At 49.9% G+C, this 27,554-nt stretch overlaps 2 protein-coding genes across 21 annotated transcripts in view; both read right to left on the bottom strand.

Moving 5' to 3' along the window:
- Nucleotides 1–61: 61 nt before the first annotated feature.
- On the bottom strand, nt 62–11,576 carry Ndst2 (N-deacetylase and N-sulfotransferase 2). 2 transcript variants are annotated; one of them, XM_004657933.2, is made up of 15 exons: nt 11,495–11,576; nt 10,768–10,874; nt 6,453–7,769; nt 6,029–6,116; nt 5,570–5,724; nt 5,202–5,387; nt 4,287–4,415; nt 3,834–4,016; nt 3,648–3,744; nt 2,100–2,223; nt 1,785–1,959; nt 1,244–1,414; nt 1,042–1,151; nt 777–879; nt 62–685 (listed from the first exon to the last, which is right to left on the bottom strand). In XM_004657933.2, exons 3-15 carry the CDS (start codon nt 7,455–7,457, stop codon nt 560–562), a joined length of 2,652 nt encoding a protein of 883 aa, XP_004657990.1. In that variant the 5' UTR covers nt 7,458–7,769; nt 10,768–10,874; nt 11,495–11,576; the 3' UTR covers nt 62–559. The 2 variants fall into 2 exon arrangements, with proteins under 2 accessions (XP_004657990.1, XP_044993288.1); XM_045137353.1 differs by having other exon boundaries at nt 544–685; nt 1,079–1,151.
- A 617-nt stretch (nt 11,577–12,193) lies between these two features.
- Nucleotides 12,194–27,554, bottom strand: part of Camk2g (calcium/calmodulin dependent protein kinase II gamma) — a 76,100-nt gene continuing 60,739 nt past the window's right edge. For 8 of the 19 annotated variants that reach the window (XM_045137359.1, XM_045137361.1, XM_045137357.1 and 5 more), the window contains 8 exons: nt 25,987–26,055; nt 24,760–24,804; nt 21,718–21,766; nt 19,752–19,865; nt 17,629–17,704; nt 17,180–17,274; nt 14,978–15,222; nt 12,194–14,211 (listed from right to left, as the gene is read on the bottom strand). In XM_045137359.1, the coding sequence (XP_044993294.1) occupies nt 14,990–15,222; nt 17,180–17,274; nt 17,629–17,704; nt 19,752–19,865; nt 21,718–21,766; nt 24,760–24,804; nt 25,987–26,055 (681 nt within the window). In that variant the 3' untranslated portion in view covers nt 12,194–14,211; nt 14,978–14,989. Of the gene's footprint in view, nt 14,212–14,977; nt 15,223–17,179; nt 17,275–17,628; nt 17,705–19,751; nt 19,866–21,717; nt 21,767–24,759; nt 24,805–25,986; nt 26,056–27,554 lie in introns of those variants that run through there. The other 11 variants (XM_004657938.3, XM_004657936.2, XM_004657935.2 and 8 more) reach the window with 5 other exon arrangements.

Raw genomic sequence — 27,554 nt, forward strand, 5'->3', positions numbered from 1 at the left:
AGGGGAAAACATTTGGTGCTTGCTTTTAGATTTTTCTCACAGTAGGAAAGCAGACAAAACAGAAAAATAAGGGTGTTTATTCAGGTTATCTGTAGCCCACAGTTAGGGCTCATACTCAGCTCTCTGAGCCACTGTCCGACCTCGTCCCCATTCAATGTGAACGACATTAGGGAGGCCGGGCCACAGGTAGTTCCCACTGCCACAGCAAGGGTCCCTCCCATAGCCAGGTGTAGACAGATACACTGCTGGGGATGAAGAGGGAAATCATTGACTTAATACATTCCTCTACACCCTGCCTGGACCTTCTCCTTCCCACCTCCCAGGTTCATGGATCAAAGGTACTTAGTACCATGGTATGGGGTAGTAAAGGACACCCCTTAATTAGCCCCAGAGCTATTGGGAAAGGGATGCCCTTCCCTTCTCAGCCATCTCAGTCCTGAGGGCCACTGAGGTAGAAGGGGAGGGCCAGACCAAGCAAATCCCCCTTGTGGACCCAGCTCTAAGCTTGCCCCTCAGGGAAGCTGCAGGCTTTTTTTGCTGGTAGAGGAAGGCTGGGACATCAGCCCACACTGGAATGCTGCAGTTCTTCCCGAAGCCATGAGGGGATAGGTTGGCCAAGTCGGTTTAGCAGCTTTGATAGTTCCAAATTATGGTTCCGGAAAAAGTCCGTAAGGTAAAGGCGCGACTGACAGGAGAAAAAAAAAAAAATGAACAGGAGCGGGGTAAGATCATTCCCCAGAGAGGGAGCAGAGTTCCCTGCCCTAGATTTTACTTACCTCTGTGTCCATGTCTGGGTACCTCCGGCCTTTGCTCTTCCCTAGACAGCGAGTTTTACCACTTTCAAGTCCCTGGCACCAAAATCCTTTATCTTCATCAAACCTGCTCAAACAAACAGGTCATCAGATGTCAGGGAGAAGAGAGATCCAAGCCCCATAAATGCATGCTACCTCTCCCAGTGCGCAGGGACACATCTCTTCCAAAGAGGACAATCTACTTCCCCATTTCTCCCAGTCATTCCTTCCCTGGGTCATGCTCTCCCACCTGAGGGTCCGTGTGTAGTTCAGAAAGGGTGTGATACCCAGGAACTTCTGGATGCTCTCCATTGAGGCTGCAGGGTTGATACGCAGCTCCTGCCCATCCACAATCAGCAACTAAAGGGATACGGATGTGGTTCCCTCTGGATTCCTAAGACTCTGGGCTGTAGGTTAGGGGGACCCCAGTGAGGGCTCTTGGGGGATTATACCTGTCCAGAGGGATAGTAAGTCAGCCAACGTTGTAGATGGGTAGAATAGTAACCAGGGACCAGACAGCGGTTCTGGAGGGAGCGTAGTACCAGAGGGGCCTGAGAGGAAGCTGAAATCACCTGGTAGAAGGTATAATTCAGAGCAGCTGGGTCTCCATGTGCTCGCTGATGCTGAAAGACAACATATAGGAGCAGAAGGGACTTGTTTTGTTTTGTTTTTTAATTTATTTCACCTGTGTGTGTGTGGGTATGCCAGGGCCTCTTGCCTCTACACCACCAGATGCCTGTGCTGCGTTTTGCATCTGGCTTACTTGGGTGGCTTGGGACTTGAAACTAGGCTGGCAGGCTTTGCAAGCAAGTACCTTAAACTGATGATCTTCCCAGCCCCAGGACTTCGGATCTGACAAAATTATTTTCCTCATTCTTGGTGTGGTAATAGCTACCTTCCCCAAGGGACTAGTTTAGTTTTCCCTACCCTCTTGGTAGTTACTAGCTCCTCCACCTCCCTTCAGGCCCAATATATCCTTAGCTGTAGGCAGACCTGATACCAGGAGTAGGCCCTGTCAGCAGGGTTGGTGAGCACAGTGATGATCTTGGCTCGTGGCAGGAGGGCAGCACCCCTCCGTGGTACAACCTCTGAGTCGAAGTAGGTAGCACTTTTTTCAAACAAGAAGTCAGTGCTGGCATTGGAAGGGACAGGGAAGAAGTCCATGTACCTAAGAATGAGCACAGAAAAAAGGCAGAGGAATTTTCAGAATGAAGGAGCAAGATGTCTGAGCTGATAGAAGCTGCTGCAGTGGGGTTTTTGGAGAAAAAATGTTTCTCTGAGAGGCACTCAAAGGGATCCCAATCTCACCAATCAATACCCTTGTGGTAATTAGGGCCATTGAAGAACTGAATCTCCTCAAAGGTGCTGGGGCTAGGAAAACTGCTAGTCACAGCTGGGTGCAGGCTCAGGAAGAAATGAACAGCTGTGGTGCCTAAATGGAACAGAAAGACAGGCCATTGCAGCCAAGGTCAGATGGACAGCATGAATTTGAAGAAATGAAGACAACAATTATTCTAGGTAATAAAATCCCTTTGGCCAAACTACAGTGAGAGGCTCGGGAAAGGTTAAAATGGTGGACCTCTGCTTTGACAGTATGAGAAGCACTTGTGTATGTGTGTATACATACATGCATGCACATACACACACAACGTATTTGCACTAGGGATTGACTTAGGGTGTCACAGGTGTCACCTAGGCATGTGAGTACTTTAACATTGAGCTATACCCTTACATCTCTTTGTTTTGAGATAGGGTCTTATTAAGTTGCTCAGGCTTTCTTGAACTTACTGTGTAGTCTGGAACTTGAGATCCTCCTATCTTAGCCTCCCAAGTAGCTGGGATTACAGGCCTGCACAATCAGATCTGGCTATTTGTAGATCTTTTTAAAACTCCACATGTGGAGGCTGGAGGTAAACTCAGTGGTAGAGCACTTGCCTAGCACATGAAGACCCTGGGTTCAACCTCCACCCTAAAAGCAAAACAAAATAACTACACATACATGGTCAAAACTTCAAATGATGATGATTTTTTTTCTCTAGGCAGGGTTTCACTCTAGCCCAGGTTGTAGTCTCAGGGTGGCCTCAAACTCATGGTGATCCTTCTACCTCTGCCTCCCGAGTGCTGGGATTAAAGGTGTGTGCCAACATGCCCAGCTGTTTTTTACAGATGGTCTCACTCTTGCCCAGGCTGACCTGGAACTCATTATGTATCCTAGACTGGCCTTGAATTCATGGTTATCCTCCCACCTCAGCCCTAATGCTGGGATTAAAGATGTGTGCCACCATGCCTGGCCAGACTTTTAAAAATATACTTATTTGAGAGAGACAGGGTGTACCAGGGCTTCCAACCACTGCAAATGAACTCCAGACGCATTTGCCACCTTGTATATCTAGCTTATGTGGGTACTGGATAATCGAACCTGGATCCTTTGGCTTCACAGGCAAACACCTTAATTGCTAAGCCATCTCTCCAACTTGTTGGTTTTTCAAGGTATGGCTTTGCTTTAGCCCAGGCTGACCTGAAATTCACTATGTAGTTTCAGGCTGGCCTTGAACTCACAGCAATCTTCCTACCTCTGCCTCGCAAGTGCTGGGATTAAAGGTGTGCACCACCACACCCTGCTATTTTGAAACAGAATCTCACCTTATAGCCCAGAATAGCTTGGAATTCACTATGTGTCCAGACTGGCCTTGAACTACTTGGCTATCTCCTACCTCAGCCTCCCAAGTGTCGAAATTACGGACATGAGTCATAGACTCTGTCTCAAGAGACTAGATCAACCAGGAGTAGGGCTAACAAGGGACCCTTCAGGTTTAATGCAGGGTAAGGTAAGTGGGCTAAGGACAATTTACTTACCTGTCTTCTGGGGACCCACAATGAGGAACTTAGGGAGTCGATCACAGGTTTTCTCCTTGGACCAGATATCTTTGTGCCTCTTGTCATCACAGGGATTCTGAAGATGAAGCAAGGATCTGATAAGGACTAACCTTTACTTAAACCCCAACTCCCATAGGACCTCATCCACCTGAGTTCCACCCTAACCTGCCATAGTGGGCTTCGCTCTTGAGGGAAAAGTTCAAAGTACTTTTGTGCAAGAGGGACAGGTGGAAGAGTCTGTAGACGCAGCCGCGTCCAGCACTGGAGAAAGCGCACCAGGCTCTCGAAGGTGTACAGGCCCAGCCGGTCATTTCCATAGTTGGACAGGTGAGTCATAAAGATGCTGATCTGCAAGGTGACCTTATGTTAGATTTAGAGAGCCTAACCCACCTCAGAATCAGGAGCCTCAGTCTGCAAACATTTTGGCTCTCAGTCTTTTAGCTCTTTTTTTTCCCCCGAGGTAGGGTCTCACTCTAGCCCAGGCTGACCTGGAATTCACTGTGTAGTCTCAGGGTGGCCTCGAACTCACGGCGATCCTCCTACCTCTGCCTCCCGAGTGCTGGGATTAGAGGCGTGCGCCACCACGCCCGGCTCTTTTAGCTCTTCTTGCCACCTTACCGGATTAAGCAGCACTGTCAAAAAGAGCTCTCCACCTCGGATGCTCCGGTCTAGTTCACGAGAACCTCCAGGATACTCATTGTAGAAGATTGTATGCGTGAACAGGCCACATGTCTGACGGGGGAGCACCTAAGAGGCAAAGAGGACACAAGAACAGATGAGACAGGAAAGGTAGAATGGAAAATAGATGAAGGAAAAGTCAGTCATAGGGATTTCCTGGGTTTGTAGAACACCTAGTGTGAGGATGGGGAGGTACCTCAGTAGTTAAAGGCCCTTGCTTGCAAGCCTGCCAGCCCAGGCTTGATTCCCTAGCATCCACGTAGTCACATGTGCAAAGTGCCTCAACTGTCTGGAGTTAGTCTGCAGTGGCAAGAGCCAATGGAATGTGTACACTCACTCTCTCTAATAAATAAAACATGGTGGCGCACACTTTTAATCCCAACACTCAGGAGGCAGAGGCAGAGGAACACTGTGAGTTTGAGGCCAGCCTGGGACTACAGACTGAATTCCAGGTAAGCCTGGGCTACAGTGAGAACCTACTTCAGAAAAACCAAAATAACTTTTAAAAAAGAAAGCCTAGCTTTTCATAATTCTTTAAGAAAATATTTTACTTATTTTTGTGAAAGAGAGAGAGAATGGGCACACCAGGGCCTTTAGCCACTGCAAATGAACTCCAGACACATGTGCTACCTTGTACATCCGGCTTTACATGGGTACTGGGTAATTGAACTTGGGTCCTTAGACTTTGCAGGCAAATGTCTTAATCACTGTGCCATCTTTCCAGCCCTATTTTTCCTAATTTTTAGCTTCTATTATGTGGATGAGTTTGAAATGGCAAATTAACAAGTCATGTCAGTGCAGGCTGAAGGCTGTAAGTGTAGAGTTTGATTCAAGTTTGTAGTAGGAGCCCCTCACCATGATGCCATCGTGAATGAAGCCACGGCGGTAGCGGGCAGGGCGGAGATGCGGGTACTCTTCAGTGCTGGTCACCTGGATGCCCCACACAGATTTCCAGGCCTCATAGAGCTGCGTGTGGATGGGGTACACACCCGAGTGGTGGGGGGCCACAGCATACCCCAGATCCGTGGGAATCCCATGCTCCTGGGAATGGCATAGACTCTCACCAGGACCTGGTGAGGTTTGGGGAATAGAGGGTAAAGAGGGTGGGGATGCCTCCACAGAAAGACGACTGGAAAGGGAAGGTTAAGGGTGTTTCATTAGGGGAAGATGAAAAGGAAGCATTATCTTTGGGAGAAAGTATGGGAAAGATTCAAGGGTCTCACCAAAGCAAACTGTTTGTTGAGCCTCATCTGGTCAGCGAGCACAGAACGATTGTGAAACAGGTGTGGCTGCATGTGGCTCCACATGTGGGGAAACCACCAGAACTCTCTGCGGTGCCTCAGGAGCATGTCATCCCCCTCATCCTCCTCCTCTGTCCCTGTGACCACACACTAAGAGTTAACCACAACCAGTCAGCCCCAATGTCCCTTGTTTTGTAACAACAGTGACTATCTTCCATCCTTGGGACATTCCTGTCCCCTGCACCAAGGCCCAAGACTTTGTATGTGCCCCACTGTCAACATGCCGTCCAGCCATCCAGCTCCAGCTAACTTCAAGTCCACCACTAGCTCCTCACAGCACTCTGACCCCAAACTTCGCCCCTCTTATCCAGGGGGAACGGTGAAGAGACAGATCAAACTAAAACTGATATGTAGAAGGATCAGGGTTAAGAATAAGCTCACCAGTATGGTAGAATTTGCCCGAGAAGCCCAGGTTGAAGGTAAAGTTGGGGACTATAGTCCTGAGTTTGTTCTGGGTGGTCAACAGAGCCTGAGGAGAGTAGTAGAGACATCAGAGAGAAGGACAAAACAGGCCAGGCGCAGTGGTGCACGTCTTTAATCCCAGCACTCCAGAGGCAGAGGTAGGATCACCATGAGTTCAAGGCCCCCCTGAGATTGAGTCAGCCCGGACTGGAGCGAGATCGTACCTCAGGAAAAAAAAAAAAAAAAAGACAAAGCAGATGAAGAACTATAACTGCCACTCTCCTTGCCTGCACAACGCAAAGCACAGGAGCTTTGTACCTATGACAAGCTCAGAATAAAGACAGAGTCTGACAAGCCAGAAACAAATTTCAAGAAAAAACATTTCAGAGATGGCAATACTGACCTCAACATCAGCTACCTTCATGCGAGTACCTTCTTTGCCCACAAAGATGTCATCAATGTCTACTAAGATGTAGCGGTCAAGGTCCAGGCAGAGGCGCTTGCCAGTGAGGTATGCAACAGCATCAACAAAAACAAGTTTGTGGAGCCAAAAAGAAAGGCTGTGGCCAAAGAGCACCCGCTGGATGCCATCATGAAGCCCTAGATCCTGCACGACAGTGGGAAGCCGGGCCCGACGCAGCACTGGTCCTGGTAGTGGGGGCTCAGCTGGCCGAAGGCTGGCAAGAAGCACTGGTTCATATGTACTGTGATTGGATTGGAAGATGGTCCAGTCCTCACCAGGCAGTGGCCCTGGCTCCAAGCGGCTGGGGCGCGTGAGATGCAGTAGGGGGGCAGAAGGATTCACTTGGTAGTCCCGGAGCCCCAAATTTGAGTGTAGAAACAGGGGAAAGCCCTTAAGTTGGGCACTGAGAAGGCTGTGCTCATGGGCTCGGAAAAAGCCAATGATGCCCACGCCATACTCCACACAGTACCGGTCTAGCAGTTCCCGACTCCAGGCATCCAAGTTAACATACTTGAGAAGGTTCTCATAAATAACCAAGACATAGCGGCCACGGGTATGATCAGTCAGCGTGGGCATATCCCCTCGACCAGGTGCCAGCTCAGTGCTGTAACGAAAGCGACTAGACTCCAAGATGGCCACAATCTCCTGCCCCAGCTGAGAATATGCACTTTCCACAAATACAAGGACCACGGGTTCGGTTCGAGCTGTTTCTGGAGGCCTAGGAGGCCGAGGTGGGACTGGAGGCCGCGCAGGGCCAGGGCCAGCTGCCCCACTGCTACTGCAGTCTCCCAAGGGCAGAGGCAGAGGTTCCTTGGCCTTGGGGTTGGTAGACACGTAGTAAGCCAGGAAGCCCATGGAGCCCAGGCTGAAAGCAATCAGCAGCAGTATGAGGCGATGCAGTTCCAGCTGCCGAGCTGGGCGTACCACCTTCCACAGCTGGAGCATGGCGGGGGGATGAGGGAGGGATGGGGACCACCTCGGGGGATGGGAGACAGGAGTTCTGTAGGGTGGAACTATTTGGGGAGGACAGAAAAATAGGACAATAGGGGAATGGATTCCCTCAGGGTCAGTTCCCTGAAGAGATGGATGCAAATCCTCTTAGGCGGTACATGGGGCAGAAAGACAGCAAGGAGTAACTGGACAGAGTCCACTGGTCTCAGGTCACCATGGCCTCCTGGCCCATGCTTCAGGCTGAAAATCTAGCTCCCTCAGCTCAGGTGGAGCTATTCACATCAGAAGTCAGGCAGGTTTGTAGATCTGTAAGAAAAAGAAATTAACGTGAAAGTCTGTCATTAATCCTTCTCCTCCTCATCCTATCTCTCACCTTCAGCTCACTAGATTTATCCTAAAGAAAAAAAAAAAGGATCCAGGCATGGTGGTGCACGCCTTTAATCCCTCAGAACTCAGAAGGCAGAGGTTGGAGGATCCACATGACTTTGAAGCCACCCTAAGACTACATAGTGAATTCCAGGTCAGCCTGGGCTAAATTGAGACTCACCTCTAAAAACCGAAACAAACAAACAAAAAACAAAAAGAAAAAAAAGTGGGGTGGGAGGAGCTCCTATAGAGGAAGACAAGCTGAGTCCCATACCTTAGAGTCATAGCTTTATCCGTTCCTAGAATACCTAGCACGAATGTCCAAATTCTTGGTTCAAGCCAGAGAAGTGTACTACAACTGCTTATCAAGGGCTAAAAGAGACCAAACAGCCCAGGAAGGTGCAAGTAGGTCTGTTCTGGAAGGAACTGGTTCCCAGTACCGTGACTGAGCAGCTGGCCAATGAGCAGGAGCTATGGTTTCTCTCTAAGAACGGGATGGAGAGCTTCGGAAGTCTCGTGGCCCAACGAAACATCAGATAGGAGGAAACCCACGAGCTTGTTAATCTTCCACATCAATCAAACCCACTATCACACCCAACAGCACCAACGAATCTGCAGTCATGAGGACAGGAGGGTAGGAGAACCTGAGAGGGGAAAGGGTACTACTAGCTACCTGCTTGTTCTATTAGCTTCTGAATCCACAACCTGGAGATTTTCCTTTCTACTGCCTGAGAAAATTTTTCTAACCCTTACCCTTCACCTCATCTGCGCCAGGATTGTGTGGCCCCAAAGCAGACCAAGTTACTAGCACCCAAGAAAGTCAGAAAACTAAGTCTACAGTCTCTTTCTGTCCATGCCAGTTCTCTTTCCTACAGTAACCAAGGTGGTATTACGTTCTTATTCCAGAATAGCACAGACAGGTCCGAGTTAGCCTGGAATTACAGGAAGGACTGAGTCCTGTTATAGAACAGAGTGACAGATAACAGCAGCAGAAGCTTATATCTTACCAGTCAATAAGAAAGAGTAAGACAATGTGATCAGAAAACAGTTTTAAGAAAAAAAGAAAAATACATTACATACATGCATGAAAATGTCAGAAACAGAAACAATTACATTAAAAAAAGAAAGCTGGGTGTGGTGGTGCACACTTTTAATCCCAGCCCTTGGGAGGCAGAGGTAGGAGGATCGCTGTGAATTCGAGGCTACCCTGAGACTACATTGTGAATTTCAGGTCAGCCTGGGCTAGAGGGAGACCCTACCTCGAAAAACAAAAACAAAAGTTTCAAGCCAGGCATGGTGGCGCACGCCTTTAATCCCAGCCCTTGGGAGGCAGAGGTAGGAGGATCGCTGTTGAGTTCCAGGCCACCCTGACACGACATAGTGAATTCCAGGTCAGCCTGAGCTAGAGTGAGACCCTGCCTCAAAAAACAAAACAAAACAAACAAACAAAAAAGGTTCAAAGAGACCTAACTCGGGGCTTTCTTTCTTTTTATTTCTTTTTGTTTATTTTTATTTATTTATTTGAGAATGACAGAGAAAGAATGGGAGTGCCAGGGCCTCCAGTCATTGCTAATGAACTCCAGATGCATGTGCCACCTTGTGCATCTGGCTTATGTAGGGAATTGAGCCTTGAACCTGGGTCCTTAGGCTTCACAGGCAAGCATTTAACTGCTAAGCCATCTCTCTAGCTCTATTGTTTTCATAAATAGACTGCTTCTACGAGTTTCAGTCACTCTTTATCTTAGCTACTCCTAGTAAGCCCTGTGGCTGACAATCCCAGTACACACACCTCAGTGATGAACAGGGAGAGACAGTCTTTCAGAATTCAGACACAAAATGGAAGAAGAGCTCAGCTTTGGCCTGGGTATAACTAGTTGACAGGAGAGCTGGGAGAGAGCGTAAAAACCATGATGGGGCTAGAGTCATAGATCAGTGGCAAAGCACACAGAGTGCAGGAGGCTCCTGAATTCAATCTGAGAGGAGAGACAGACAGACAGCACTGAATTCTAAGAATCAGAGGAAACTAGGGACTCACAGTAGGGAGAAGTCACCAAGGGCAAGGTGGTATCTGGGGCTCTATCACTTACGTCAGTAATAGCTAATATCGCTGAGAGAGTACTACTTGTCAGACATTCTTCCAGGAGCTTTACAGATGGCCTTGACTGATGCTTCATTACAGAGAGCAAATGATAAACACAGAGCATAAACTGTACTTCAGTGTCTTGTGTTTGGTTTTTAGTGCTGGGGATGACCTGGGTTTTGCACATGCCAGGCTAGTATTTATAACCCCGCACCTTGAACTTTAATCTTTTCCCAGGCTACTGGGATGGGCAGTGGGATACTCTCATGTGATGTCAAGCAACGAAGAGCAGCTCCCAGTTAGCCACATGACCAGGTTACAGGACTGACACTCCACAGTGCACTGTGTGGCTAGGCTATCATGCTCAGTAGGTTAAGTGTATCAAATGCATTTCTGACTTAGGATCTCCTCAACTTATGATAAGTTTGTTAGGATGTACATCAGAAAGTATCCGTATTTGGGCTGGACAGATGGCTTAATGGTTAAAAAGGTACTTCCTAGCAAAGCCTGACTGCTTGGGTTCAATTCCCCAGTACCCATGTAAAGCCAGATGTACATAGTGGCACAAGCACCTGGAGTTCATTTTCAGGGGCTAGAGGCCCTGGTGTACCCTTCTCTCTCCCTCTGTAAATAAATATAAATATATATTTAACTCATGGCAATCCTCCTACCTCTGCCTCCCGAATACTGGGATTAAAGGCGTGTGCCCCCACGGCAGACATAGTTTTTTTTTTTTCTTTTAAAAAGGAAGTATCCAGTTAATTTTCATACCAGCTCTAAGAGGTAGGAAAAACCCAGGTGCCATGCTCATTCCCATTTTACCCATGAATAATTTGAGATTCAAAGAAGTTTACTAACTTGCCCAGGATCACACAGCTCAGGCGGTGGAGGAACTGGGATTCAAAGGTCAGGCCTGTCAGGTTCCAGAGCACGGTACTGTTAACCGCTGCATTTTAGCTTCATACCTAGAGAAGACAGCAACATTTAGGGAAGGGGTCATGGGAGAGCTACTGGGGCCGGTGGGGGGCAGGATGATAAATATTGGAAGAGGAACATGTGTTGTCACAGTGGGAAGTTTCTCAAGGGTCATCGGACAAACCGGACAGCAAATAGGAGAGGGCTGAGCGTCTGTGGGCCCGCCAGCTGGAAAGCCAGCAGAGCTGATGCCATGGGTATGGAAAGGTGGTACCCGAGTGGGGACGTGGCCTCCAGGGTGGGGAGACCCTGTAAACCCGAGGTCGCTGGTGGAGCTGAACGCACTGACGGGGGCATCAACGTGGGGGGGGGGAGGACGGGGCACTGGGGGGCGCTGAGAGGCGAGGGGACTGCGGTGACATCCAGGCAGGCAGTGGGGAGGGCAGGAGGGGGCCCCAGGCGTTGGGTGGCGAACAGGAGAGGAGGAGACAAGTGCGGGAGGGTGGTGGACGGGGACCCCCCAACTCCCCATGGCGGGGGGGGGTTATCTCGCTGGGCCGTACCGCCCTGGACGCCGACCCTGTGGGTGGTTTCGGTGGCGGGCACTCACGGGGTTACAGTGATGGAGAGAGACCCCCGAGAGTCCCTGTGGAGGGAGGCAGCGGCTCACCCGGCCGAGTGGGCGGCGTCCTCGCGGTCCCCGGGCTCGGCCGCCGCGTCCCGGGGCTGCCGGGCTCCCGTGCTGTCGAGGCCTCCTCCTCGGGCCGCGGCGCGGCGGCTCCGCCATCTCCCAAGCGAACGCTCCGGGCCGCAGCCGGACCCGACTACCGCTGCCGCCCGCGGGGGGTGGGGGGAGGGAAGAGCCGGCGTGCGGCCGGCCGCTCGAGGAGGGACGGAAGCCCCCACCCGGCTACCCCGCAGGCTCCGAGCGTCGCCCGCCCGCGGTGCACGGCCGAGCCCCTCGCGTCTCCCCGACGCGGCCCGTGGCGCGCGTCCACCCGAAGCGGACCCCCCCCACGGCTCCACGCAGGGTGGTACAGTCCGCCGAGCGTCAGGCGCCGACACTCGCGAGCAGGGGCGGGCCGAGTGGGGACGGGCTCGTCCACTCCGCCCCACGCGGGGGGGTGGGGGGAGGCGGGACCAGCCCGGAAGGGGGCGGGGCCAAACCATCACTCCCACCACTGACGAGCCCACTTCCTCCCTCCCGTTTCCCAGGCCGTCCCTGTGAGTGCTTGGAGACTTCCCGTGTATGCCCAAGTTTTTCTTCCAAGGGCCCAAAGACAGTGGGAAAAGATGCTGGGGCTCCGTCTGAAGCCGTTAGAATCCAAACACCCCTGGCCATTGTCTCCCCACAGCAGTTAACGCAATGGACTGTTTAAAGGTTATTTTATTAAATATCTTCAAGGTTTCATTGTAACAAAGCTATGAAGGGTCTAACAACATTCAGAACAAACACTATTTTTTTTAAATTATTTCTATGTCATCATGCAAAAATTCTGCATCAAATGCCTTCCATTTCCTGTTTAAAAGGTGATTTCTTTTTTTTAAATAGTCTATTGTCTATAGATGCTGACATTAGCCCCAGAAGAGGAGAAAGAATGCTAAGAAGTGGGGCTTGGAGCAGCCATATGAAGCTATGGGTCTCAGTGAACTCTAAGACCATTTATTTTTGTCTTCAAGCCAGCAAAACCAAAACTCTGGTGAAGGTACTGCGAGCTGGCACTGCAGGCTGCAGGGCAGGAAGGGGTTAGGTAGGTGTAGGGTTTGGGGCATGCATAGGGTGCTTAAGGAACCTGGCTAAATCCAAGCTCCAGCACCCATGAGTTTGTCCTCTTCTTAGCTTGTTCCAAAGCCTGTAGTTTTGACTCTTGTCCAGCTCCTGTGTATGCCTCCTGAAGGTTGTCCAGGAAGCTGTCATCTACCCACCTTTCCCCCCAAGTGCAGATAGCTGTGCTGATAATAATACACACACTTTTATAGAGGGTGAAACCAAAGCTGTGGCCAATTTGCTCCTTCATTATCTTCTCTGTTACCTGCTGAGGGTACAGATCTTTTCATCCTGGAATGGCACTCCATGAGCACAGAGAAGGACAATGAATGTAGGAGCCTTGGCTCTGGACACTTTTTTTTTTTTTTGGTGGGGGGGGTACATGCAGGTGAGGGGTGATGCCCATGCAGATTGTCCAGCAGAAAAGTCTATACTTCAGTTGGTCAGTAAAGAGGCCTCTTGAGAGAGGACACTTCTTAGCAGAGCAGTCAGTTCAATCTCAAAGACAGGGAAAGAGATGGACGTGCAGCAAGGAAAGAAGGGAAGGCAGCCCCGAGGGCAGCCTGAATGCATAGAAACTACCACCACCTCTTATCCCACTGCCTCACTCCTCCCATCCCACAGGGGCACTTGGCAGAGGGCCCGGGCCCAGATGAGGGTCAGCGTGGGGGCCACCACCGTGAAAATGCAAGACAAAGATGGTCCAGATCAGCACAGAAACAGAACTGTCAGAGGTGGCGAGAGGAGCCCCTGCTCTCTCCTTGCTAAGAAAACAAACATGAAGCAAAGCAGCAACCCCTTCCTCTTCCCAACTGCAGGAATCAGGCCTCAGGAACAGGGCCCACGTGCATTGTGCATCCCATAGAAATGGATGAGTGAGTGAGTGCATGTCAGATTCACACGAGTTCTCTCATTGGCTTCATAGTGGACGCACTTCTGCAGCACCAATTCTCTTCCTTCCTACACGAACTGGAACGGCACAGCAAAGTCTGGGCCCTCAGTCCCGAGGCCCCTGCTTCTCAGCGGTCTCTGTAGCAGGCTGGCAGCTCTGCGCTCTCTCCTAAGTAAGTCTGATGGCCACGGTGTTTTCATCAGCTTCATTCTAGGTGCCTGTGCATGTTCTGAAGAAGTCCACTGTTAGATCTGGGGCAAGCAGGCCGCCTCAGGGGCTGCAGTCACACCATGGCCTCCCCATAGCTCCGTCAGAGCCCTTGCCTGGTCCCCCTGAGTCCATGGGGGCCTGAGGCTGGGCTCACCTCTTGAGGGCTGGTGGGTGAGCCCAGTGTTCATGCCAGGATGGGCGTCACACAAACTCCTGCCTTCTTGCCAGCCCAAGGGCTATCGATGGTTTTAAAACGCTTCATGGTACGAATTTCTTTTTTTTAAACAATCTTTTTTTCTGGTTTTTTTTTTCTTTAAATGTAAAAAACACCTCGGTACAGCAGAGACAGACACGAAGGGCGGGCGGGAGGGCTGCATGCAGGGGCGTGCATTGGCTGCTGCCGCTTTGTAATTTAATTGTTTTAAACCTCAAACGAACAGGACTGCCGCTGTCACTCAGGCCCTCCAGAGCCACTGGCTGCGAAGGTTCGACCTCCAGCTGGAATCTCCTAATGCCCCTGTCAAACAGGACAGAAGGTGGCAACAAAACAGAGGACAGTGAGCACACAGATGACTTCCTGGGATTTTAGCACAGCACGCATGGCCGAGTCTCCCTGAGAAGGTGGGGCGTGGGGGAGGGGCTAACGTTAAACTATAGCATTGTCTTGTGGAGCACCTGTTACACGTTATCTTATGCCACTTAATCTTCACTCCTACAAGGAAGTAGGCATCATTTCCCTCTCTTTTTGACAACCAAGGAAACTGAGATATAGCGAGGGGCAGTCTGCATGCATCCAATCAATTTGGACTCCTGGCATCTGATTTTAGAGCACAAATTATATATATACTGCCCAGTCTTTGGATTTTCTCTTTTTCTTTCTTTCTTTTGGATACTTTTTTTGTTTTTGCTTTTCGAGGGAGGCTCTCACTGTGGCTCAGGCTGACCTGGAATTCACTATGTAGTCTCAGGGTAGCCTTGAACTCTCGGCAGTCCTTCTACCTCCGCCTCCCGAGTGCTGGGATTAACAGGTGTGCACCACCACGCCCGGCTTGGATTTCTGAGGTAGGGTTTCTCTCTAGCCCAGGCTGACCTGGAATTCACTATGTAGTCTCAGGTTGGCCTTCCCTTGTGCTGGGATTAAAGGCATGTGCCACCATGCCCAGTCTTGGCTTTTCTCTTGGATGTTCCGTACTTCCTCCCAGAGTACTACCTTCTAGCCTTCTTTCTTGTCTGGTTTGACCTGCCCCAAGCCCCACCAGGCCCTCCTCCCCCACCAAGTGCACCTGTGGCTGAGCTCACTGCAGCGGTGCGGCAGGGGCCCCTGAGCAGTGATAGTGGACATTGAGCCACTTGCCATCCCGGCGGTGCCAGACCCGGGTCTCCTCTGACTGGCTGGTGCGAGGCCGACCCTGCCCATCGATGTACTGGGTTAGCCGGATGTAGGCGATGCAAGCTGCGTCCTCCCCAATCACGTGGACATGTGGGTTTAAGATGGTGGTATGGATGGGCTTGCTGTTCTTGGACAGGACTGTAGGGGGCAGGGAAAGGGAGGTAGTTGGGTGTCAGGCTTGGGCAAAGGCATTTTCCTCCCAGCCTGTACTTTCCATCTTGCCCTCCCTCCAGCAGCCACTGGTAGAAACCCCGAGTCCCTCCAACATACCCTCCAGGTCAGGATGCCACATTTCATTAGTTTAATCCAAAACAAAGAGAAACACGGGTGATAATAATAATAGCAGCTGCTCTTGTAATCAGGCATTGTGCTGAGGGAGGAGGGGTTACATGCAGGAGCTGTATTTCTTCATTAACATTTTATTCATTATAAGGAGGAAACAGGTTCAAGGTGATTAAGTAATCTGTCCAAATCAATTATTTAAACTCAGGACTATGTGGCTCTAATAAAAACCTATGGTTAAAAATAAAATAAAACATAGCCTATAGTCTTTCCACTCAGGCTGATGTTTAGATTTCATCAGGCTGGCTTCTCCTTCACTAAGGCTGCAGAGCAAATCGTGAGCTCAAAATATTCATCATCACAATTTGTGGCTTAAAAAGAAAGGGCACAAAAGTTAAAGTCACCAGAACACCCTGCTTAGGATCTCCCCTGAGTCTCCAGTACTCTCTGGGGGAAAAGCAAAGGAACTCGAACTGCCCGTTATCAGCTGTGACACACATGGTGATGGTTTTTGTGGTGGTTTGATTCAGGTGTCCCCCATAAACTTAGGTGTTCTGAATGCTAGGTTCCCAGCTGATGGAGATTTGGGAATGAATGCCTCCTGGAGGGAGTGTATTGTTGGGGGCCGGCTTATGGGTATTAAAGCCAGTTTCCCCTTGCCAGTGTTTGGCATACCCTCCTGTTGCTGTGGTCCACCTTAGGTGGGCCAGGGGGTGATGTCCACCCTCTGCTCATGCCATCGTTTTCCCCTGCCGTCGTGGAGCTTCCCCTCGAGCCTGTAAGCCAAAATAAATCTCTTTTTCCCAGAAGCTGCTCTTGGTTGGGTGATTTCTAACAGCAATGCAAACCTGACTGCAACACTTTTATACAGATTCACGCTTTAGTTCATTCCAGCGTTACACAGAGACTGCAGGAGACAGTCCTTGCAACTGACATAAGTTCTGTTTCTGGCTAATATCCTTACCTAGAAGGTAGGAGTCACTGTGTGGAGGGTGGGAATAACCACAAGAAAACTCAGGGCAGAATAGGAAAGACCCAGGATAAAATGGGCAAGAGGAGAAAGCAAGGAGTAGTAAGGGTCTCAGACTGGAGAAAGATGGGAGGGTATGATGATTCAATTCCTTATCCTCCCCACCACTATCAGGAGCTATCTAGAACATGTATACCCCCCCCAAAAAAAAACACACCCAGGATGCTTGCTTCCCTTAAGGTCCAGGAAGATCCTAGCCACATCTGTTGTTGTTTTGAGGTAGGGTCTCTCTCTAGCCCAGGCTGACCTGGAATTCACTATGTAGTCTCAGGCTGGCCTAGAACACACGGAGATCCTTCTACCTTCTGCCTACCGAGTGCTGGGATTAAAGGTGTGCGCCACCACACCCAGTCCTAGCCACAATTTCTGACCTCGCTTGTACATTCTTACTCTGGTCTTAATTCCCTCCAGTGTGAAACCTTCAACCACAGACTTTCATTATTACTTGCAGAGATCATCTCAACTTAATCTTGAAAGGTTTGCAAATCTGTCTTGGAGAGGGGTGATGCCTCAAGAAATAGTGACCCTAACTGTGGCGACAACTCCGCCAGGATACGGCAGGAGAATGAATGGACACTTGGCTCTGGAGCAGTGTGTCAGTTTAAGACCAGCAGAGCACAAGACCAGCGGGACATAAGGAGGCAAGCATACAGAGCAGGATGCAGCAGGAAGGTCAAATAAGGGGGTGGGGGGATGGGGAATGGGCAATGGGTGAGGTGGGTTAGAGACACAAAGAGGGTGAAGGGGCAGGCAGGAGTATATCAGCAGCACGAACCCACTCACGATTCTCAAAGTAAAACTTATGGAAATCCATCCCCTCCACGAGGTTACCAAGGGCCTCAGGCTCAAAGGAAGTGAGGCCTGGGTCACAAATCTTCCTGCAGAAAGAAAAAGAAAAGAAAAGAAAAAAGACACCCGTTTGTCAGGTCTCTATGAGAGTCATATTTTTCTTATCAATGATGTTTATCCCATAGGAGGTTAGCTATGGGTCATGCTGCATGTGAGAGCTACAATCTTAGGGATGTGCCACTCAGTACTGCTCTTTTGGTTGGGTATCAGAATGACAGGGAATTTATCAGTCACAAGGAACTTACCTGGGAGGGCTCCCAGCCTAACTCAGACATGACTCAAGGCCCTGCCTGCCCTTTCTCTAAGGGTCCCACTTGCGTTTTGGAAACACAGATGGCCTTGAGAGATGACCAACCATCTCAAGGTAATGGGTCTTTACTCACGTGTAGGCCTCAAAGTCCCCATTGTTGATGGCTTCAATCAACTGTTCTGTGATCTTAATGATTTCCTGTTTTCGCACTGTGAGGTTAAAAAAAAAAAAAAATTCACCAATTTACCTGCTGGCAATCTCCCAAGAGACAAGAGAGCCATCCCTGGTCTTCCAGGGAGTCCCTTGTGATCTCTCTGTCAAAGACATCCCTCCTCTGTCTTTATGAATCTCTGTAGGAGTGAACCTACCCTTCTCTCCAAGCCATGTGACATCTGGCAGGACAATGGTCACTTCTTTTCAAAACCCACCCACTAGTTACAGATCTGTGGTCTTTTCTGCCCCCTCCATCAACAACTAGGTTGAAGAAAATCCCTTGCTTTTAACAGCGGGGGTGGGGTGGGGGTGGTGGTGGTGCTGCATTATCACGAATGTTCTAGCCAAAGCCTGTGTGTCCTGTCTCCAGCAGATCAGTTTCTCTGAGAAACAGATCCTGATGTGGCCGTTCCCCACCTGCCTCCGCTTACTTCTCTCACCGGAAGGGCCTCAGTCAGGTCTCGGTTCCCACACTCTTAACCTCTTATTTAGTGATCCAGAACATAGCTCTGGGCACTGGCCTGAGAGCAGAATCTAGCTAGAGGGTTGAACAGAACCCTAGGGCAGATGCTTAATTCTCTTTATCCTACTCATCTCCTTCAATGGGACTTTTCTGGGATCAAAGACCTTGGAACTATTAAAAAAAAACGCCTCTGGCAGCCTCTCACCAGAGAGGTGATTCCATTTACCCTGAACAAGTCTTAGAAAAGCTATTCAATCTCATACCAGCTTTCAGGCCAGGAAATGTCCCTGAGGAAAACCAAGACAAGGCTCAGACTGAAAAAGGTGGGTAAAGCTGGTGCCCTCAGTACCTCCTTTCCCATCCCATTCCAAGCCAAAGGACAGCCGGTGACATCCTGCTCTCGGGCAAGCTCACTCACAGACAGCGCCACCAATAGCAGCAGTTGGGGCGAGCTCGGAATGAAGCTCAGGCTAACCCTGACTGGATTTGGAACCCCAGGCCAGGCCAGGCCACAAGCCTTTCCTCACAGAAGCAAGAGGCTGCAAGACAGATGTGAGCATTAGAACAGCACCAGCGTGGAACTGCTGGGCTGACAGGGCCGAGGGGCAGGGCTGCAGCGGGTAGCATGGCCAGAGGTGCAGCTGAAGGGGGACCCAACGGTCATCACCACTGGGTCACAGTTATGGGCAAGCAGACAGCACGTTAGGGGAACCAATGAGCTCTATTCCCTTTCTAGAGCAAGCAAGCAGGTATGTGCCCCAACCCTGCCAAACCCCTCTGGAGGACCTGACTGGGGCCCTCTAGGTGAGGAGGATTTTGTTTAGAAACTTACAAGGATAGATAGTGGGAGGAAAAGGCACTCTTCAATACAGAACTAAAACTATAAACACGAACTTCCTGCCAGTTTCAGGTAGACACTTAACCTCATTTTTTAAAATTACGATGCTTAGAGTAGGTGCCTTTCCTCCCCCAATACAGAAAGGAACTGAAGCTCTGGGGAGCTAAGGTAACAGGTAATAAAGCTTTTTTTTTTTTTTTTTTTTGAGACAGGCTGGTCTTGAACTTGTGATACTTCAGCCTCAGACTCCTGAGTGGTGGAGTACAGCCGTGTATTACCACACCGGGCTAGCACAGCTGAGATTTAAATGGGTCAGTCTCACCCATGCTCTTCATGCGGGTTAAGCCTGGGGGACAATTACAACCCCACACAATGCCTCGGCTGTTCTAGCTCACCACTGTACCCACTCCCACACTCATGGATCCAATTCTGTATTGGTTTTCCTAGCTGCTGCCAAGGAGAGGCCTGCTAAACTTCCCAGTAGCTTTCTACTCCCTCCCTCCATACCCATGTTTTTCCATTTTCTCTCCTGGTATTTCTTTGGGTTCTAAAGTCGGGGCCCTGCCTGATATTAACAGTGCCTGCGGCAGTTGCCCTCACCCCTTGGCAGAGGCCATGCCCCTGAAGCTGACTGACATAGGCGGCTGAGCTAGACTGATAGTTCTCGGGGTGGGGATGCCTGAGGTGCTTTAGGATAAAGCCAGGGAGCTGGAAGCCAGAATGTGCCTCCCCTCACACTTACTGGCTGAGGAGCAGAGAGAAGGCTGGGGCTGCATGCCTGCAGAGGGGGCTGTTCTGTCCCGGGAGCTCCGTCCTTCAGGCATCGAGCTGCCATTCCCAGTGCGGAGCGGGGCAGCTAGCCAGCCAGGGCAGGGCAGGGCAAGGCAGAGCAGCCAAAACAAACAGAATAAGGCAGGTGAGCGAGCAAGCCGGACAGGACCCAAGCCCGTGGCACTGCGGAGCCGGGGCGAGGCGATGCCTGGGGCTGCTGTGGACGCTGGACCACATCCCACTCCGCTGCCCCTGCCAGAGAGGCCTCCCAGGCGGAAGCACCGGGAAGGTGCACAGACCTGGGGGGGTTGCAGCTTCCAGAGAAGCCTTACAACAGCCTGTACGAAGACCCCTACTCTTGGGGAAGATGTTTGGGGGAAGAGGGCCAGACCATGAGGCCAAGCGCCCAGCAGCGAAGGGGCCTCCTCCTCTGCCAGCACCTATCACCAGAACTGAACTGACCTGATCTCCTTCCCAGCAGCCCTGGTGGCACTATTCCTACCATCTTATACGTATATGCCTTCAATATTTTAAGTTTTTTTTTTAGGCAGGATCTCACTCCAGCCCAAGCTGACCTGGAACTTGCTGTCGTTTCAAGCTGGCCTTGAACTCACAGCGATCATCCTACCTCTGCCTCCCAAGTGCTGAGATTAAAGGCGTGCACAACCACACCCAGACACTTTCAATGTTTTTGATTCCCAAAGATTTGGTGCCCCTTACTAGCTGTGGGTGTGCACACAGCATTGTCCTAAAACACCTTCTATCTTTTCTGATGGCCTAGCTGGAAGTCATTTACTGAAGACAAAGAGATCAGTTCCAGGAGGCCAATCCAAAACGCAGGAAAACTGCCGTTGGTCTGGCCAATCATGTCCCCTACAGCCCTTGGCACTCTAGTTAGCCCCAAGCTTAGGCTGAGGGTCCTCATGGATCTGCAAAGGCAGGCAAAGATACCAGATCAGTTCTGACTCCATCATTCATGGCCAGACCTCAGGACTAGAGTGGCCAGTTCATCCCAGTGAGCCCAAACTGTCCTACATGTTTTTAAAAATATTTTTAATTTAATATATTTGAGAGAAAGAGGGAGAAAGAGGTAGAGAAAAAATGGGCACACCAGGGCCTCTAGCCATTGCAAATGAATTCCAGAAGCATGCTCCTCCTTGTGCATCTAGCTTATGTGGGTACTGGGGAATACAACCTGTGTCCTTAGGCTTCACAGGCAAGTGCCTTAACTACCAAGCCATCTCTCCAGCCCTGTTTTTTTTGTTTTTTGTTTGGTTTGGTTTTTCAAGGTAGGGTTTCACTCTAGCCTAGGCTGACCTGGAATTCACTATGTAGTCTCAGGGTGGCCTTGAACTCATGGCAATCCTTCTATCTCTGCTTCCCAAATGTTAGGATTAAAGGCGTGTGCCACCATGCCCAGTTGTAATTTTATCGTGTGTGTGCACGTGTGTGTGTCATGATACTGAGGATTAAACCCAGGCCTTGAACATGCCACGAAAGTGTTCTATCACTGATCTACACCTCTACCATTTGTTCCAGGTTTAAAACTCAAGAGTCTTACATCCTAGGAATTGCCTTCTTCCTGAGAAAATCAGGCAGACTGGTCACTCTGTTCCTGCAGGGACATGAGAGGCACATGTTCTGAGTGCTCCACCGTTGTCAGTGACAACAACCACTCTCTGAAGTAAGCTACTCTTCTATACTTGGGTTAAAGAGGAGAGGCTGCTTGCCCAGCCCAGCCCAGCAACATCAGGTGGGGGCCTTGTGTCTCAGCCCATGGAAAGTAGCTATATGCCAAACCCTCTTCTGTGGTGTAAAAAGTCACCACCACCACCCTCCACCCCCACCAGTTCTGGGGACAGAAAAGGCAGATGCTCCATTAGTGATAAGGTACCTGGGTCACAGCCTGGGCTTCTTCTCCAAGGGCCAGCACCTACCTTTGAGGTCTTCATCTTCTGTAGTGGTATTGCAACTCTCTGTGGAGCCCTGAAAGAACACGTATGCTCAGACCCTTGGAAGTTTGGAGGTCCAAGAAGAAAAGCAGAGCATGAGTTCCTATGAGAAGAATGCTTCCAGTTCCAGCCTTACTCTGACTTGGAAAATTCTAGGTTCTCAAATGCCCTTCCTAGGCATCTCCAATTCAGATGCCACCACTTACCCACTCACTTATCTACCCACTCACTCACCTACTCACTCACCCACTTACTTACTTACTCACTCACTTAGCTAACCCCTGGAACCATCTTTTGTTGTTGCTGTTCTTGTTTTTCAAGGTAAGGTCTTAACTGTAGCCCAGGCTGACCTGGAATTCACTATGGAGTCTCAGGATGGCCTCGAACTCATGGCGATCCTCCTACCTCTGCTACCACATCCGGCCTGGAACCATTCTTAATTCTTCTCTCTTATATCCTCATTGGCCAATCAAAAATAAAATCTGTAATTCTACCTCAAATGTGAATCCCACATCTTTTCTTTAAAAGCACAACCATGCCAGGCATGGTGGCGCATGCCTTTAATCCCAGCACTCGGGAGGCAGAGGTAGGAGGATCGCCGTGAGTTCGAGGCCATCCTGACACTCTATAGTGAATTCCAGGTCAGCCTGGACTACAGTGAGACCCTACCTCGAGAAACTGAAAAACAAAATAAAAAAATTAAAAAATTAAAAAGAAAAAATAAAAGCATAAATCATAATCTGTCCAAGTTATCAACCCGTTGCACATGAATCTCTAACATAGCTTCCAGGTCTCACTATTTCCACTCTTGCTTCCTCCCTCAAATTCTTGCCTATAATGTGGTCACAGAGATCCTATAATACAAATGTGATTATACTTCTCCTCTGCTAAGAATTGCCAATAGCTTCTCTGTGCTACTGGAACAAATGTAAATCCTTACTGAAAGCCCAGCCTGCTTCTCCAGCCTCATGACCCTCCCACCTAGCTCTGGACCCTGCTCATCAAGCTCAGTTCTACTTGCTCCTTCCAGCCCTTACCTAGGCCAAGCCTGTACATTTGCAGTTCAATATGCCTAGGGTACTTTGCCTGGCAGCCTCCTTCCACTAATGTTTAGTTTCTAGCTGGGATATCTGTACCACAGAGGCCATTCCCTGACCACTTAATTAAAGACCCTGTTCATTCTCTTTAGGTAGTACCCCCCCACCCCCAGAGCACTTATCACTATTAGATTTTGGGTTTTACCTTATTTGATTACTGGTTTCTTATGCCTTACCTCCTTACCTCCATCTGCCACCATACCATTTCCATGGGCAGGAAATTTGTCTAATCATCTCTGTAGAGTTTTGAGTGGTGGGGCCCAATAGACTAATGTTTGTGAAAATACAGGAGTATAGCCAGACGTGGTGGCCCACGCCTTTAACCTCAGTGCTCAGGAGGCAGAGGTAGGAGGATCAATGTGAGTTCAAGGCCATTGTGAGACTACATAGTGGATTGCCTGGGCTAGATGAGACCCTACTTCAAAAAAATATATGCATATATACATATATGCACATAATGTATGTAGTAAAGGGCAATGTTACAAGTTCTGGTTATAGTCTTTTTTTTTTCCTAGGTAGGGTCTCACTTCTAGGTTGGGTTAACCTAGAATTCTCTATGTAGTCTCAGGATGGCTTCGAACTCATGGTGACCCTCCTACTTCTGCCTCCTGAGCACTGATTTTTTTTTTTTAATTTATTTGAGAGAGATAGAGGTAGAGAGAGGAAGAGAGGGAATGGATGTGCCAGGGCCTCTAGCCAATGAAAATGAACTCCAGACATGTGTCCCCTTGTGCATCTGGTTTACATGGGTCCTTAGGAATTGAACTGAGGTCCTTTGGCTTTGCAAGCAAATGCCTTAACTGCTAAGCCATCTCTCTAGCCCTAGCCTGATTTTTAAAAAATATTTATTTGAGGGCTGGATAGATGGCTTAGCGGTTAAGCGCTTGCCTATGAAACCTAAGGACCCCGGTTCAAGGCTTGGTTCCCCAGGTCCCACGTTAGCCAGATGCACAAGGGGCGCACGCGTCTGGAGTTCGTTTGCAGAGGCTGGAAGCGCACCCATTCTCTCTCTTTCCCTCTATCTGTCTTTCTCTCTGTGTCTGTTGCTCTCAAATAAATAAATAAAAATTTTTTTAAAAAAAAGAAAAACCAAAAAAAAATATTTATTTGAGAGAGAGAATGGGGCAACAGGGCCTTTAGCCACTTCAAATGAACTCCAGATACATGTACCAACATGTACATCTGGCTTATATGGGTTCTGGGGAGTTGAACCAAGGTCCTTATGCTTTGCAGGCAAGGGCTTTAGCTGCCAAGCCATATCTCCAGCCCTTTCTGAGTTTTTTAAATTTTTTTTTATTTTTTAGTTTTTCGAGGTAGGGTCTCACTCTAGCCCAGGCTGACCTGGAATTCACTATGTAGTCTCAGGGTGGCCTTGAACTCATGGCTATCCTCCTATCTCTGCCTCCTGAGTGGTGGGATTAAAGGCGTGCACCACAATGCCCGGCCCTTTTTTGAATTTTTAAGCTAACTTTTTAAAAAATATTTTATTTATTTGAGAGAGAGAGAGAGATAAGAAATAGGCAGGGAGATATCCTCCCACCTCTGCCTCCCAAATGCTGGGATTAAAGGTATACACCATCATGCCTGGCAAAGCTAACTTCTATTCTTACTTAAACCTCACAATTCTTGCAGGAAAAACTCTATTATTGTTATTTCCAATTTACAGGTAAGACTACTGGGGTACACCATGACTAAGTGACTTGCCCTAAGGGTCAAAGCCAGGACTCAGAGCCGACTGATTTGACCACAGACCCCTAAAGTTTTGCTCCTCCTCAGAATGGAGCAATTGTTAAGCTGGCAGTGTGGCCTCCACAAGCACCTCAGCCTCAGGGTGACACCACAGGATTCTTGGGCCCCAGCTAAGACAGAGTCTCCCTGTCTCCTGTTGAGCCAGAAAGCAGGACAAGCTTAGCTGCTGCCACTCACTCACCTTGATCCCATCTGTCGCGTTGTGCACCACCGTGGTTTGTGGCTCCTGGGAGAGAAGATTAGTAATAATTACCTTCCTGACTTGGAAACTTCAGCTCCTCCCTGAGGGACCTCCACCCTCACCCCAGTACCTTCAGAGACCCTATGATGACCACCGAGGCCTGCCCACTAGCCCTCCCCACAAGATAAAATATCCTGGCTCAACTAACATCCCAGGGAGCCGAGAAGCCCTGGATTTAGATGGCAGCACTGGCTGTTAAGGAGTAGAAGCTGGGTAGAGGCAAGTGCCTAGAGGTCAAGGGTTTCTGTCCATGAACCCTACTAGTTACTAGGAGTCTTTCCACATGGGCTGGGGGCAGGGGTGCATAAGGCAAGTATGCAAGAGCGGCTGTGGACTCAGGGCATAGGTCACGCCTTGCCAACAGTGTTCATGGAGGGCTGACAGGAGACAGGGATACAGGGCGAGCAGAATGGTGCAGTCTCCTAGGAAGACCAAGGATGCCCCTCAGCAAGCTGAGCCCAGGGAGCTGCCTGCTTTGCTCACCGTCTGTCTTCCCCAGTGGCCCTGCGGAATCATACCAGGCAGCATGATGGGTCACAGGAAAAAGCAGGCACGAGAATCCCTTCCTCTCTTTCCCTTGCTAACCCTCCACTTAGCTACCGCTCGCAGACAGAGAGCTCTGAAACGCACAAGGCTCCTTGCAGGAGCCCTGAGAGAACTCAGGGGTGGGGGAGTGGGGTCTTGAGGACCCCAGAAAACTTGGAACCATCCAAGGTGTGGGATCCCAGTGCTGGTTCTTGTTCTTGCCTTTGCAAAGGAGAGAGGCACAGGCAGGTTCCACACAGAGGCCTCTAAGTACTATGAAGAGAGATCAAGAGAGTGCCTGCTTTCTCCTTTAATAGTAGTGCCTCACCTTCCCGGCCCTCATGGCAGACCCACTTGGAATGCCAGTCTGGGGCTGGGAGGGTTAGCTGAGCCCTGATCACTCTTTCCCCCAACAGTAAGAGGTGCCGGAGCAGTGGTTCTGCCATGCAGGATGGAGAGTGGCCAAGCAGGACAATGAAGGGCGAGGGGCCTATGGGACAGCACACGGAGCAGCCTGCTCTGTGGAAATCACACAAAGAAAGAAGCTAAGGATTCCTCGAGGGGAAGGCAAGAAGAGGAAGAGGGGAAGGGGCAGGAGGCAGCCAGGGGCACAGGTGGAGAAAAGCTGTAGTCAGGAGGTACCATGGCCGTCTGCAAGGGCGCGGGTTCTTGGGCTGGGCTTACGAGACTGTTTTTGTTGTTGCTCTGTGGCTGAGACAAGAAAACAGATGGTTTAGTTCCTCCAGACTCACCGAAGCTGCTCAGGTTTGGTTCCCAGACCTCCCTTGCCCCCTGGCCCTGCCTAGAGGCACTAAGGCCCAAGGTGGCCAGCATTAACACTGTGCAGATGGGAGTGATGGCTGGAGAGATGACTGAAGAAAGGGAGTATTTTGGGGAGCCCCAGAGACTTAGCTCTGCAGGCATCTTCACTGTCGGACAGAAGACTTGTTTTAAAGCATCTCTCCGGTAATCTCTGCTTATTCAGGGTACAATCATACCAGATCCAAAGAAATTCAGGACCTTTCTCCCATTGTTACAAGTAGAAAAGATGTTGATTCATAACAAAATTCAGAAACCCTGGTTCCCCTGCTGTCCTTCCACCTGTCACCTGCATTTCTTTCCCCTCAGCTTGAAGCCTGATGTGAAGAGAAGAGGTGACAAGCAAGAAAACCTGGCCTAGGAGTTGGTGTCCAGAAAGGAAAGAAATGGAATTCAACTTTGGATATAAACGTAGCCATGGGCCGTAGGGAACAGAGATCGGGCTAAGCGTGTCACCCTCCACCTGATAAATCTTGGACGTGAGCATCTGGAAGTGAGGTCAGAGCTCCAAGGAGGGGCAGGCAGATCTTGTTGGGGACTGTGTGGCTGTAGTCCCAGGAAAAGCCTCTGGAAAGGAGCAGGCTACCCAGCAAGCTGATATTCCGAATGGTAAGTGAACATCAGGGATATCTCCTTGTCTTCTGTTTTTCTTTTCCAAAACACTCGAGTGCACAGCCAGGAAGGACCGGAGAAAGGCTGGAGAGGAAGGAAGGAGGCCAACCTTCCGTGCAGGGAACCGTGTCAAGGTGCTCTGCCTCCTACAATGCTCCACCTGCTGTAACTGTCTCACTGGGTGTCCCAGTGGAATAGCGGCCACCAAGGAGCAGCCAGATGCCTCTGAGAACTCAACAGGTGGAGACAAATGTGCCTCTCTGCGCTGCATGAAGACATGCCGACAAGCCAGAATGTGCTGCTTCTCTCTTAGGACACGCCGAAGGTGTCTAGACTCTTCTGCATCATACCTGCCCGTCTCATGGACCTGAAGCCAACCACCCCCAGCTTGCTGTCAGAGGCCGAGAGACCCCACTCCAAAACCCAAGGCTAAGCACAGAATCTTGAGCCAATACCACCAAGTACTGCAAGACTCCACTGAGCTCCACGGGCTGGAAAGAGGAGTGAGTCCCTGCGGGTCCCAACTCGCAGAAGCTGCTCCCTTCTGTTCCAGAGAGGGAAGAAAGTGGAGCCCTCCTAGCTCAGCTGCTGAAGCTGGCTTTCCGGAGAAGGCTGTACTTCCCGCAAGGCCCAGCTGACGCCAAGACCTCTCAGAGAACAAGAATTCCAGGCTGCCTATGAAAACCTGCCTTTTGTGTAGAGGGCTGAAATGATACCCAAGTGGCCACACCTCTGGCTTTAATGGATGGTTTCATAATGACCTGGGCTGCAGTGTTCCC

This window comes from Jaculus jaculus, chromosome 18 (assembly GCF_020740685.1).
Source record: "Jaculus jaculus isolate mJacJac1 chromosome 18, mJacJac1.mat.Y.cur, whole genome shotgun sequence".
Classification (NCBI taxonomy): Eukaryota; Metazoa; Chordata; class Mammalia; order Rodentia; family Dipodidae; genus Jaculus; species Jaculus jaculus.

What these genes read in the sequence shown, in the direction of transcription:
- Ndst2 (XM_004657933.2), bottom strand. Translation starts at nt 7,457, where the DNA reads ATGCTCCAGCTGTGGAAGGTGGTACGCCCAGCTCGGCAGCTGGAACTG. An exon ending in TACCACAAGGGTATTGATTG is followed by an intron (nt 1,960 to 2,099) that starts GTGAGATTGGGA and finishes GCTCATTCTTAG; the next exon opens with GTACATGGACTTCTTCCCTG. An exon ending in AACTACACACGGACCCTCAG is followed by an intron (nt 880 to 1,041) that starts GTGGGAGAGCAT and finishes TTGTTTGAGCAG; the next exon opens with GTTTGATGAAGATAAAGGAT.